This window comes from Orycteropus afer, unplaced genomic scaffold, assembly GCF_000298275.1.
Source record: "Orycteropus afer afer isolate SDZICR_OR568_19922 unplaced genomic scaffold, OryAfe1.0 scaffold00157, whole genome shotgun sequence".
NCBI lineage: Eukaryota > Metazoa > Chordata > Mammalia > Tubulidentata > Orycteropodidae > Orycteropus > Orycteropus afer.
In genome coordinates, this window is record NW_006921744.1 from 178,893 (window position 1) to 193,019 (window position 14,127).

Sequence of the window (14,127 nt, forward strand, 5' to 3'; positions counted from 1 at the left end):
GATGAATCTTAGCTGAAAGATGTTTACTTGTGTTTTATTGACTATGCAAAGACATATGTGAATCATAACAAATTATGAATAACATTGCAAAGAATGGGAATTCCAGAACACTTAATTGTGCTCATGAGGAACCTGTACATAGACCAAAAGGCAGTCGTTTGCACAGAACAAGTGGATACTGAATGGTTTAGAGTCAGGAGAGTGTGTGTCAGGATGGTTTCCTTTCACTATACTTATTCATTCTGTATGCTAAGCAGATAATCTGAGAAGCTGGGTTATATGAAGAAGAAGGTGGCATCAGGATTGGAGGAAGACTCATTAACAACCTGCGATATGCAGATGATTCCACCTTGCTTGCTGAAAGTGAAGATGTCTTGAAGCACTTACTGATGAAGATCAAAGACTACAGCCTTCATTATGACCTCAACATAAAGAAAACAAAAATCCTTAAAACTGGACCAGTAAGCAACATCATGATAAATGGAGAAAAGATTGAAGTTGTTAGGGATTTCATCTTACTTAGATCCACAATAAATGCCCATGGAAGCAGCAGTCAGGAAATCAGACGATGTGTTGCACTGGGCAGTCTGCTATGAAAGACCTCTTTCAAGTGCTGAAGAGCAAAGATGTCACTATGGAAACTAAGTTGTGCCTGACCTAAACCATGGTATTTTCAGTGGCATCATATGCATGTGAAAGCTAGACAGTGAACAAGGAAGACCAAAGAATTGATGCATTTGAATTGTGTTGGTGAAGAATGCTGACAACACCATGGACTAGCAGAAGAACAAACTGTCTTAGAAGAAGTACAGCCAGAATGCTCCTTAAAAGCGAGAATGGCCAACCTCCATCTCATGTACTTTGGTCATGTTGCCACAAGGGCCTGATCCCTGGAGAAGAATATCATGCTTGATAAAGTAGAGGGTCAGAGAAAAAGAGGAAGACCCTCAATGAGATGGGTTGATGTGTGGCTGCAACGATGGGCTCAACCATTAGCAAATATGAGAATGGTGCAGAGCTGAGTAGTGTTTTCGTTTTGTTGTACATAGGGTCACTGTGTGTTGGAGCCAACTCAGGGGTACCTGGCAGCATAGAAGCCTTTCAGTAGATGCAGAAGGAGCACAATTTGTAAAATTACGCATCTATTCATGGTTTAAAAAGAAAAAAATGAATCTATTAGCAATTTAAGAAAAGGAAGGAGCTTCCTTACCAGATAAAAGGGTATCTACCAAAACAAGAATGCCAAACATCATGTACTGTGATAAAATGCTGTCCTCTTCCAGATCGGGGCTGTTTGTGTACAAGCTTTAATTATATTGCTTTTATGCCTGAAATACTTGGAGGGATGGAGGGAGTAAGACGCCTAAAAGGCCTTTGGAAGTTTGATTGTTCTAGTTTTGGAAAAGTTAGGGAAAACAGAAATGAAACAGATTGGGACTAGGATCAGAAAAATTCTTTTTTTTTTTTTTGGTTTATCTGTCTATAGATAAGTTTTGTTGAAACTTCAAGTGGATTTAATTCAAGAGATGTTAAAATTACCATATTATATAATAAATTTTAAAATTACATGTTATAAGCCCACAAATTTTTTTAAATTTTGAAATAATTTCAAACTTGAGATTTTGTAAGAATAGTACATACCCATCCTCAGCAGCCAGCTTCCTTTGTTGTTAGCATTTTTCCATATTCTCTAATTTTTTTCCTCTTGAACCAGTTAAGTTTGCAGACATGATGCCCCATTACCCTTAATACATCAGTTTGTATTTCCTAAAAACAGACGCTTTTCTACCTACCACAGCATATTTGTCAGATTAACATAGATAAAATTCTACCGCCTAGTTCACAGACCCAATTTAGATTTTGCCATTGTTCCCAATAACGTCCTGTGTAGATTTAGGACCTAATCCAGTTCCAGAGATTGCATTTAGTTGGTTTTTTAGTCTCCTTCAATCTGGAGTAGTTCCTCAATCTTTATCTTCTGTAGCTTCATCTTTTTTCAAGAGTATAGGCCAGTTTTCTAGAATGGTGGAGTTGGATTTGTCTGATTTTCCTCAGGTTGTTGTGACTATTTTTGATCAGGAATACCAGAGAATTGATACTGTTTTCTCATTGCCTCAAACCAGGAGACACTGTGAAATTGTCCTTTACTGGTCCCTTTGTCACTAGGTCAAGATAGTGTCTGCCAAGTTTTCCCACTTGAGGCTATATAAAGATCAAAGCATACATTTTAATATTTCTGAGATGGTTTATTTTAAAGACTAATTTAGAATTGATCATTTGAGTAGTTACTAAATGAAGAAGTATACTGTGATAAAAGTAGAAGTTGATAATTTTCTAGTGATTATCATATATATTAGCATCAGTTTATTTAAACATGCTTACTTATACATAAGCACAAAATATATCTGTCCTGCAGATAAGCCACAACACATACACTTACAGTTCTAGTCTTAATTTGCTACTTGAAAATGCCTGCAACTTAATATGAATAGTCTTAAAAACCAAGCCCGCTGCCGTAGAGTTGACTACAACTCATAGTGACCCTGTAGGACAGAGTAGAACTGCCCTATAGGGTTTCCAAGTTTGTACATCTTTATAGAAGCAGACTGCCACATCTTTGTCCTGTATAGTGGATGGTGGGATTGACCTACTGACTTTTTGGTTAGCAGCCAAGCACTTTAACCACTGTGCTACCAGAGCTCCTTAAACATCAATATTGTTGTGTTTTTTGTTATTGTTAGGTGTTGTTAAGCTAGTTCTGACTCAGTGATTCTCTCTACGACAGAATGAAATACTGCCTGATCTTGCACTATCCTCACAGTCCTTGCTGGGCTTGAGCCCATTGTTGCAGCCACTTTGTCAGTCCATCTCTTTGAGGGTCTTCCTCTTTTTCACTGACCTATCACTTTACCAAGCATGATGTCTTCTTCCAAGAACTAGTCTCTACTGAGAACATGTCCAAAGTACATGAAACAAAATCTCACCCCCCTCACTTCTAAAGAGCACTACGACTGTACTTCTTCCAAGGCAGATTTTTTTCTTTCTTCTGGCAGTCCATGGTTTATTCGCTATTTTTCTTCAGTACCATATTCAGATGCATCAATTTTTCTTCAGTCTTCCTTATTCATTGCCCAGCTTTCACATGTCTGCGATTCAATTGAAAATACCATGGCTTCGGTCATGTGCACCTTAGTCCTTAAAAGAGATTTTTTATGCAACACATTTTCCCAGTGTGTACTATGTCATTTGATTTCTTGACTGCTGCTTTCATGGGCATTGATTATGGATCTGAGTAAAATGGTATCCTTGACAACTTCAATTTTTTTTTTCCATTTATTGTGACATTGCTTATTGGACCAGTTGTGATGGGTTTTTTTGTTTTGTTTTCACTTTTATTGTGAAAACATACACAAGACATTGACCGTCGTGACAATGATGATTTTTGTTTTCTTCGTATTAAAGTGTAATCCATAGTGAAGGCTGTATTGTAGTCTTTGGTCTTCATCAATAAGTGCTTCAAGTCATCTTCACTTTCAGCAAGCAAGGTTGTGACATATGCATATTGCATGTTGTTAATGAGTCTTTAATGAGTCTTGATGCCGCATTCTTCTTTCTACAGTGCAGCTTCTCAGATTATTTGCTCAGCATACAGATTGAATAAGTATGGTAAAAGGATACAACCATGACACACACCTTTCCTGATTTTAAACCATGCAGTATTCCCTTGTTCTGTTGAAATGACTGCCTCTTGGTCTATGTACATGTACTACATGAACACAATTAAGTGTTCTGGAATTCTGTCCTTCACAGTGTTGTCTATAATTTGTTATGAACCATATAATTAAATGCCTTTGCATAGTCAATAAAACACAGATAAACATCTTTCTGATAATTTCTGCTTTTAGCCAAGATAATCTGACATCAACAGTAGTATCTTTCGTTCCATGTCCTCTTCTGAATCTGGCTTGGATGTCTGGCAGTTCCCTGCCAATATATTTATTTCTGTAACCATTACTGAGTTACCATCAGCAAAATTATATTTCTATGTGAATTTAATGATTTTTTTTTTTTTATAATTTCTGCATTCTGTTGGTTCACCTTTCTTTGGGATGGACACAAATACAGTTTTTTTCCAGTTGTTTGACCAGGTAGCTATCTTCCACATGTCATCTTGGCATAGATGAGTGTATATTTTCAGAATTAACATCCATTTGCTGGAACGTCTCAGTTGGTATTCAGTCAATGCCTGAAGCCTTATTTTTCTGCAATACTTTCAGTGCAACTTGGACTTTTACTGTCAGTACCATCAAGTCTTGATCATAGGCTACCTCCTATTTGAGGAGGTTGAATGTCAACCTGTTCTTTTTGGTACAGTGACTATATTGCTTTCATTTTCTTTTGATGCTTCATCCATTGTTGAATATTTTGCCCATATTATCCTTCAGTATAATTCTTTACTTTGTCTTCTCGAACTGCCCTTTGAAATCTTCTGTTCAGCTTTTTTATGTCATATTTTTTGCCATTCACTTTAGCTATTTGTATGTTCAAGAACAAGTTTCAGAGTCTCCTAACATCCATTTTGGTGTTTTCTTTCTTGCCTGTCTTTTAAATGCAATAAAGCATTAAAAAGCTTTTTTTTTTTTTTTTTTTGATTTCTTCATATGTGATGTCCTCAGTGCCATCCCTCAACTTGTGTGGTATTCATTCATTAGTGTTTGTGCATTATATGTTCTGTAAATTTATGTGAAATATACTCAAGGCGGTACTTTGACTCTTGTAGACGTGTTTTAATTCTCTTCAGCTTCAGCTTTAGTTTGCATATGAGCAATTGATAGTGAGTTCCACAGGCCGAACTGATGATAATGAACTTCTCCAATGGTATTGAACTTCTCTGTTGTCTTAATTGACTTAATACTTCCTAATTGACTGCAGATGTAGTCAATTTGATTCCTTTGTATTCTAGTTGGTGAGCTCACCACTTAGTTTGTTGAAAAAAGTATTTGAAACAAATAAGTCATTGGTCTTGCAAAATTCTATCATGCAGTATCTGGTGTCATTTCAATCATAAAGGCCATATTTTCCAGGTACTGACCCTTCTTCTTTGTTTCCAGTTTTCGTGTTCCAGTCACTGGTAATTATCAGTGCCATCTTGATTGTGTGTTTAATTTCAGACTGCAGAAGTTGATAAAAATCAAAAGTTTTTTCCATTTTTGGCATTAGTGGTTGGTGTGTAAATATGAAAATAGTCATATTAAGTAGTCTTTTTAAACTCATATTATTATCCTATCACAGCATTGTACTTCAGGAAAGATTTGGAAATGTTCTTTTTGATAATGAATATGACACCATTCCTTTTCAATTTGTCATTCCCACATAGTAGACTATATGATTATGTGATTTAAAATGGCCAGTACCAGTCTATTTCAGCTCACTAATGCCTAAGATACTGATCTTTACGTATTCTGTTTCATTTTTGATGACTTCCAGTTTTCCTAGATTCATGCTGCATACATTCCACATTCTGATTATTAATGGATGTTAGCAGCTGTTTCTTCTCACTTTGAGTTGTGACACATCAGCACATTAAGTCTTGGAAGCTATGCTCTGTCCACCTCATTAAGGTCAACTCTACTTTGAGCAGGCAGTTTTTCCCCAGTTGTATTTTTAGTCCCTTCCAACCTGAGGTGCTCATCTTCCAGCACTATATCAGACAGTGCTCCAATGCTATTCATAAGGTTTTTACTGGCCAATTTTTCACAGAGTAGATAACCAGGTCCTCTTACCTAGTCTTTCTTAGTCTGGAAGCTCTACTGAAACTTATCCACCTTGGGTGACCCTGCTGGTGTTTGAAATACTGGTGGCATAACTTCAAGAATCATAGCAACATCCAAGACACCACAGTAGACACACTGACAGATGAGTGGTGAAGATACCAGTATTAATGACTTCTGAGTAATTTCCTACCTTACAGACTTCTGTAATAGTATATTGATGACTAGATAGAATGCCCTTGACATTTTCAATTGAAAAGGACCTTAGAAAATATTTAGTCAGTCCTTTGATCTAAATTTTTTTGTCTGTTTAATTCTACTATATTTTATAAACCAGCAAACTAAAAACTAAGAGAAAATTGGTGATTTAGCCAAGGTTATATATTATGTGAAATGGCACAGATTGCCATTAAAAAGAATTAAAATCTCTTAAAACATATTAATGTATTTTTGCTTATAGAGAATTCTTGCTTATAAAACCCAGGTAGCAGGAGTTTAAATTACTAGGATGATGGCAAGTAGGTGGCATTTATATTGATGAGCTCCCACTCCTGGCGCTTTCAACAAACATGCACACCTTACTATTTGAGGATAAAACTTTCCTTTTAAACTGGCTTCTTAATAAATTGCTACAGATAGGTGTTTTGGTTACCTCTATACTGCTCTTAACAGAAAATACCATTCCCACCGCATGGGAATGGCTTGAACAAACAGAAGTTTATTCTCTTACAGTTTAGAAGGCTAGAAGTCCGAGTTCAAAGCTGTAGGGGCTGGGTGAAAGCCCCTCAACTTTGGGCTTCAGCTCTGCCTCTTGCTCTTGGCCCACTGAAGCTAGAGGCTTCTCTTAGACAGCTGCTGGCTGCTGAGGCTGACAAACCCAACGTCTACAAATAAAAAGGCACAGTCCCAGTGTTACCAAACAACACAGCAGGCCATTGATTCAAGTCCATTGAAAACCCAAGATCAGCAGAGCATGGCAGGCTGCTGAACGATGACTTGGCTACACGCAGGGTTCAAGCATGCTGTAAGTTATAGACCATTCTCAAAGCTCCTGCTTATACACGGGAAACAGACCACATCCCTAGAGTAGCTATTCAGCTGCTTGTGGTAGAGCCCACCATGGAGTTAATTGCCAGTGTCATCATGGGGAATAACTACCACCAACTGCCCAGCCACTCAACCAGGCCCAGCCAAGTTGACACATAACCTTAACTACCACAATAGGCATTAACAATAAGGAGGTGAAAGCTAGCATACTAATTGGAGCGTATTTGTTAGGTTTTTATTGTAATATTATATCCCCAAATTTGAATCTTCACTAAAGATCAGAAGAGTTTTGGTCAGGACAGTTGGTGCCTAATAATTTTTTTTTTTAAATCTTTTACTGTGTTTTATGTTAAAGTTTACAGAGCAGATTAGTTTCTCATTCCATAGTTTGTACATAAAGTGTTCTTTGACATTGGATGCATTCCCCACGATCTGTCAGCACTCTTCCCATTCCCTTCTTGGGTTCAACTTTTCCTTTTGTCCAGATTTTGTGTTCCTTCCTGCCATCTCATCTTTGCTTTTGGGCAGGTGATGTCCTCTTGATCTCATATAATTGATCTAAGGGATACGTTCCTCTCAGGTGTTAAAATTTATTTTATGGGGCTATGTGATACAGTGAATTACTTGGTATGGCTCTTCTAGCCATGGTCTTTGTGACATCCACCAGATGACTGGATGTGACTGCAAATGTGAGTTGCTTTGTGGCCTACCTAGGGGATTGGGTAGCTTGTTAGTAATGTAAGTAAGGTAGAAGACCCCCTTGTAGGGGTGGGACTATACAAATAAGGCACATGGAATCTTAATGTGAGAACTAGTCAGTTTTGCCATCTTGGCTTGGCTTAAAATGAGCTATCCCAGAGGCAGAAAAGGGGAATTTCACTGCCATCAAGAAAGAGAAGCCAGGAGTGGAGTGCATCCCTAGACTGGAGAGCCCTGTGCTGAAATGACCAGCAGAGACAGCAGAACCAAAACTGGCATGAGACAGAGCAGAGGGGCTTGCCAGCCCATGGTACAAGAAAGCTGAGTGCATTTGGGCAGGAGGCTTGCTGGCAGAGTGGGGTGCACCTAGGCACACTTATCAGCAGAGTTAAAAGAGCTTTGTAACACTTGCAAAGGAGTGCTGCCAAGAGGCCGAGGGCCAAAGAGAGGCATGCCTGAGGCCATGGCCAAGGGTAGGCTGCCATGATCAAAGAATTGTATCCTGAGTGTTCCTGTACATGAATTGTAACCTGTTACTTCCCTAATAAACCCCATAATTACATTGCTTTTGAGTCCTTTGTGGTCACTGCAACAAATTATCAAACCCAGCAGAGAAGTAGTGAGTGCTGTAGAAGGAATAGCTGGTGTCAGAACTGGCAAAAAGATTGGAGGATGGCGGCATGTCTAACTTTAGCCTTATGAGAATTAGCATTGGGCTATTGATATTGTTCTTGATTTTGTCTCCTCCTTGTGAAATTAAAGGTCAGAGGAGCTGCCCCTCTACCCTTTTTGTAGCCTGTCTATTTATTGTTTGGCTGAAGAGTGGTATCTGGGAATGGCTTCAGTTCCAAATCAGAAGGGTCTTAGGGCCATGATCTTGGGGTTTCCCCCAGTCTCTGTCAGACCAGTAAATCTGGGCTTTTTTGTGAATTTCATTTTTTCTACATTTTTCTTCCACTCTGTCTGGGATCTGCTTTTTAATTCTAGTCAAAGTGATCAGTAGTGGTAGCCAGGCACTATATAGTTCTTCTGGTCTCAGGGTCATATAGGCTATGGGTCATGTGGTCCATTAATCCTTTGGACTGATGGCTTCCTTGAGTTTTTGGTTTTCTTTACTCTTCTTTTCTGTGGATGGGAAGAGACCAATAGTTGTGTCTTAAATGGTTGCCCTCAGGCTCCCCAGATGCAGCTCACCAAACTAAAATATAAAATACTGTTTTTTATGAACTCTATTGTGCCACTTGACACAGGCATTGCAAAGTCTACGGTTCCTCACCTTTAAGCCTAGGAACTTTGTCCCACAGGGTGTTCGATTATGTCTGTAAAGTTTCCACGACTATGCCCTTTATGTGCTCTATTATTCTGTTGTCTGTCAATATTAATATACATGGAGCACTTACAGTCATGTGTATAGAAATATCTACAACCAAATCTGTATCTGCAGGTGGATGTGCAGCCTTACGCTCCACACCTCTTCAGTGTATCTATCTGCCTCATCTTTCTTCTGTGGAGCAGCTGGTGGATTCAAGTCACTGACCTTTTGGTTAGCAGCCAAATGCCTTAAACAGTTGCCAAAGGGGCAAGGAGGCCACATCTTCTGACCTCCTCTAATCCCCCAAGAGGAAGATGGAATCACCATCAGCAGCCCAAGGCCTATCCCTGCAAGGCCAAACATGCTGCCTCCCTCCAGCCCTTTCATCAGTCCTGACACCAACCGTTCCTCCTGAAGCACCCACCACCTCTCTGCTGGATTGGATACTTAGCTGAAGTGGCCACACAGAACTCACAGATTATGGGGTTTATTAGGGAAGCACCAGGCTACAATTCAAGTTCAGGAACAACGTTCAATCTCTTTCAGCCTGCTGTCTCAGCCAACAGTCTCTTTCAGTCTCTCTCCCAGCAGTGCGTGTCTCTCAGCAATGCGTGTCTTTTGGCATTTCTTTTTCAGCAGCACATGTCTCTCAGGAGCGTGTTTCTCTCAGCAGCATGTCATTCACAGCCAGCAGTCAGAGAAACTCCTTCTGCCTCTAATAGGGCTCCTTTTGAGCCTGGCAGAGTGGCCAACTAACCGATCACAACGTCAGAATTCTAAACACCTGAGAGCAAACTTCCCAGAACATTGCTTTGTGCCACCCATAACAGAAATACCCCAGGTGTATAACTTTAACAATCAGGAGCTTCTCAGTCACTCATGGCAAATTCCACCATGGAGTTTACAAAGATTTATGGCTAGAAAAGCTATACCAGGTAATTTGCTACACTGCATCAGTATACCTCCAGAGCACCTTATACACCTGTGTATCAATTTGTAAATTATTGTTTGTTAACACTGTTGTTGCAGGGTTATCTGTGTTACAGTAATTACTGTGTTGCCGTTGAATCAGCTCCTACTCATAGTGACCCTATATTCGACAGAATGAAACACTGCTGAGTCGTGTGCCAGCCTCACAATCCTTACTATACTTGAGCCCATTGTTGCAGCCACTGTGTCAATCCATCTAATTGAGGGTGTTCTATTTTTGTTGACTCCCCACTTTACCAACTGTGTTAGACTGGGTACTCTAGAGAAACAAAACCAGTAAAGCTTATATATCTATATGTATATATAGAGAAATTTATCTTAGGAGAATGGCTCACACACTTACAGAAGCTGGCAAGTCCAAAGTTCCTGGATCAAACATCAAGCTGGAGGCTTTTCCTGACTCTTGCAGCCGCAGGGGCTAAGGAGTTCAAGGCTGCCAGGCAGTATTATCGGCTGTTGACTCCAACCAGTGACGAATCCAAGATCTCCAGGCTGAATGGTGAATTGTTCACTCACGGATAGTTGTAGGCAGCACAGCAGAATCCCGATCCACAGAAGAATGTCTCTTTTCCCGGAATGTCCATAGATACACTGGAAGCAGGCCACACCCCTAGGGAAACTCCCTTTCAACAGTTGCCTGCTCAGAACATAATCATCTGATCCCATCATGGGAATAACCACATCACAATAGTTTAAACTACAGAATTGTGGTCCAGCCAAGTTGACACACAGCTCCAACTAACACCAACCATGATATCTTTCTCCAGGGAATGGTCTCTTCTGACAATGTGACCAAAGTAGGTGTGACAAAGTCTGAGCATTCTCGCTTCCATGGAGCATTCCAGCTGCACTTCTTGCAGGACAGATTTGTTCGTTCTTCTGGCAGTCATGGTATTTTCAGTACTCTTCACCAACACAATTCAAAAACATGAACTCTTCTTCAGTCTTCCCAGCTTTCACAGGCATATTTTTGTTGTTGTTGTTATATGCTGTCGAGGCGGCCCCGACTCATAGCGACCCCTCCTTGGGTTTCTGAGGCAGTATCACTATGGAAGTAGGATTGCCCAACCTTCCTTCTGATGAGTGGCTAGTGGGTTTGAACCACCAGCCTTCTGGTTAGCAGTCAAGTGCCTTAGGCGCTATGCTACCAGAGCTCCCTCACGGGCATATAAAGCAATTGAAAATAGCATGGCTTAGATTAGGTGCACCTTAGTTGTCAAAGTGACCTCTTTGCTCTTCAACACCATAAAGAGGTGTTTTGCAACAGGTTTGCCCAGTGCATCTGATTTCTTGACTGCTGCTTCCATGGGTGTTGATTGTGGATCCAAGTAATATCAAATCTTTGACAATTTTAGTCTTTTCTCCATTTTTCATGATGCTGCTTATTGATTCAGTTGTAAGAATTTTCCCTCCCTCATCCCTCCCATCCCTGGTAACCATCAAAGAATGTTTTTTGCTTTCCTGTAAACCTTCTCTTGTTTTGTTTAATAGTGGTCTTCTACAATATTTATCCTCTTCTGACTAACTTATTTCACACAGCATAATGTCCTCCAAATTCATCCATATTGGTGAGATGTTTTGTAGATATGCATCATTATTCTTTATCTTTATGTAGTATTCCGTTTTGTACTATCATGTATGCTATTCATCCACTGATGGGCACTTAGGTTATTATAATATATTTTTTATGTGTATGTGTCACAGCTGGACCATAAACAAGTTAATTTTGTTGCCAAAACCAGAATGTAGCCTTGTCATTGGTTTGCAAAATGTATATTTAATCAATATTATCCTTATGTAGAAATTGAGTATTTGTTTTATAATTGCCTAATGAAGCTGAAATAATTTTAATAGATTTTTCATTAAGAACAGTCATCATGACTTCTTAACCATTTGTTACTTTTCAGAACAAAAGAGATGAACACTTACTGAAAAAGAGAAATGTTCCCCAAGAAGAAAGTTTAGAAGATTCAGATATTGATGCTGATTTTAAAGCAGTAAGTTACCTTGTTCTTATAGTGTCCTTAAAATAATTTTTGTAATAACTAAGAGAACTTCATTGTTAATAATGTAAGACAAATTTTAGGATAATAATTGAGGTATATTAGTAATTAAGGTAATTCTAACTTTAGCAGATAGACTTTTAATAAATTGCAGTTTTGCTAATAAACTTTTTGATGAACTTTTTTTTTCTCTTTAAGCAAAATGTAACACTAGAAGCTATATTGCAGGTATGTTATTAATTTAATATTCTCATTTTAAAATCTTTTGAAATTGATTTTTCTTTTTTTTTTTTTTTTTAATTTCTGAAATTTATATTTGGTGTTGTAGAATGCCACAAGTGATAACCCAGTGGTCCAGTTGAGTGCTGTCCAGGCTGCAAGGTAATTAATAATTTGTCCACAAGAGAAGGATGTCACTCCTAGGTGTCTTAGCTGATAGTTGAGTAGTCAAACCAAAAAACCCCACTCGCTGCCGTCAAGTCAGATCTGACTCATAGCGACCCCTCATTGGGTTTCTAAGGCAGTATCACTACAGAAGAAGATTGCCCAATCTTCCTTCTGAGGAGTGGCAGGTGGGTTTGAACACCAGCCTTCTGATTAGCAGTCAAATGCCTAAGGTACTATGCTACCAGAATACTACATCATTATTTCTATTCACAGTTTGAAAAGTGTAACAATTAATTTCTTGTCTTTTTATTTCTAGAAAGCTGTTATCCAGTGACAGAAACCCACCAATTGATGACCTAATAAAATCTGGGATCTTACCTATTCTAGTCAAATGTCTAGAAAGGGACGATAAGTAAGTATTCACTGTTTTTCAGTTATCTTAAAATTTAGGATTGCTATTTAACCAATAGCTTCAATTTGGTTTTGCATTTATTGTCTTTAATTGTCATGTATTTTATATTATTTTCTCATTCTGTACTCTGCAGATCTAAACTGCTTTTTTTATGAAGTATGTATATATTTTCTAGGAAAATTTTAGCTCTTAATTTACTGCCTATTCTAACTTATCCTAAATTTTAGAGTTTTTGTTAGTTTCTTTCATTAGTAATATTTAAAACAACCCAAATAGTATTTGAGTCACTCTTTGCTTATGAGTCTATATATAGATTAACCTCATGACTGAGTCAACATGAATGATTTCCAGAATTCAGTGGCTCTTTCTACCCTGGGAATGTTCCAGCTCATCCACTGATCCTCTGCATAGTCTTTAACAGAAATTTGGCTGTGGTTAGTCTGTCTAACATCTTGCTTTTAATTTTTGGTAAAATATAAAAAATAATAATAAGAGAGCAGCTTTATACTTATCCAGAAGAGAAAGAAGAAAATCTCACTTGGTATCTTTTGCAGTACTGGCCCCATTTCCATTTAGTGCTATATCTTTAACTTTATGCTTTGAATTAATGGAGAGAATGTAAGTTTGAATTCTAAAACACTTTAAAACAAATATCATAGTTTGTGCATTTAAGAGCTTTTAGACTGAAACTTGGATGTTTCACCAAACACTGTCTGAGGAATTTTCATTTCACTAGATAAGAATAAAATAAAAAAAACAACTCACTGACATTGAGTCAGTTTGATTCATAGTGACCCCTCCTTGGGTTTCCAGGGCCGTGTCTATGGAAGTAGATTGCCCAATCTTCCTTCCGAGGACTGGCTGGTGGGTTTGAACTGCCAGCCTTCTGGTGAGCAGTCAGATAACTTAGGCAAGAATAGTGGTATATAAATGTTGCCAGTGAAGAGTTTTCTAATATTTAAAATGCTTCCTCTGCTTCCGTTGTGTGCCACAACCCACCTACCCCCAAAGTCCTTAACATTATTTTTATACTATCATGTCTATTTTCTGTGACAAGGATTATTTAAGTAAATACCCACTGCCATTGAGTCAATTTTGACTCATAGCGATCCTATAGTAGAACTGTCCCATAGGGTTTCCAAGGCTGTAAATATTTATGGAAGCAGACTGTACCTCATCTTTCTCCTATGGAGTGTCTGAGGAATTTGTGCCACCAACCTTTTTTGGTTAGCTGCTGAATGCTTTAACTGCTATGCCACCAGAGCTCCTTTATACAAGAAATTAATTTAAGTAAAAGTAAGTTTTTAAAAACTACTTCAAGAAACCGTAAGACACAAATGGAAGAATATCCCATGCTCATGAATGGGAAGATTGAACATTGTGAAAATGTTCAATGTCAATTCTACCCAAAGCAATCTATACATTCAATTCAATCCCAATCCAGATCCCATCAACATTCTTTAGGGATATGGAAAAACCAATCACTAACTTTATATGGAAAGGAAA

General features: G+C 38.5%; 1 protein-coding gene across 1 annotated transcript in view; it reads left to right on the plus strand.

Annotated features, from left to right (window-relative positions):
* Positions 1–14,127, plus strand: part of KPNA3 (karyopherin subunit alpha 3) — a 169,955-nt gene that overhangs the window by 132,671 nt on the left and 23,157 nt on the right. Inside the window, exons 3-6 of the mRNA XM_007946346.2 lie at positions 11,727–11,816; positions 12,021–12,050; positions 12,151–12,203; positions 12,526–12,621. Of these exons, the coding sequence (XP_007944537.1) occupies positions 11,727–11,816; positions 12,021–12,050; positions 12,151–12,203; positions 12,526–12,621 (269 nt within the window). The remainder of the gene's footprint in view (positions 1–11,726; positions 11,817–12,020; positions 12,051–12,150; positions 12,204–12,525; positions 12,622–14,127) is intronic.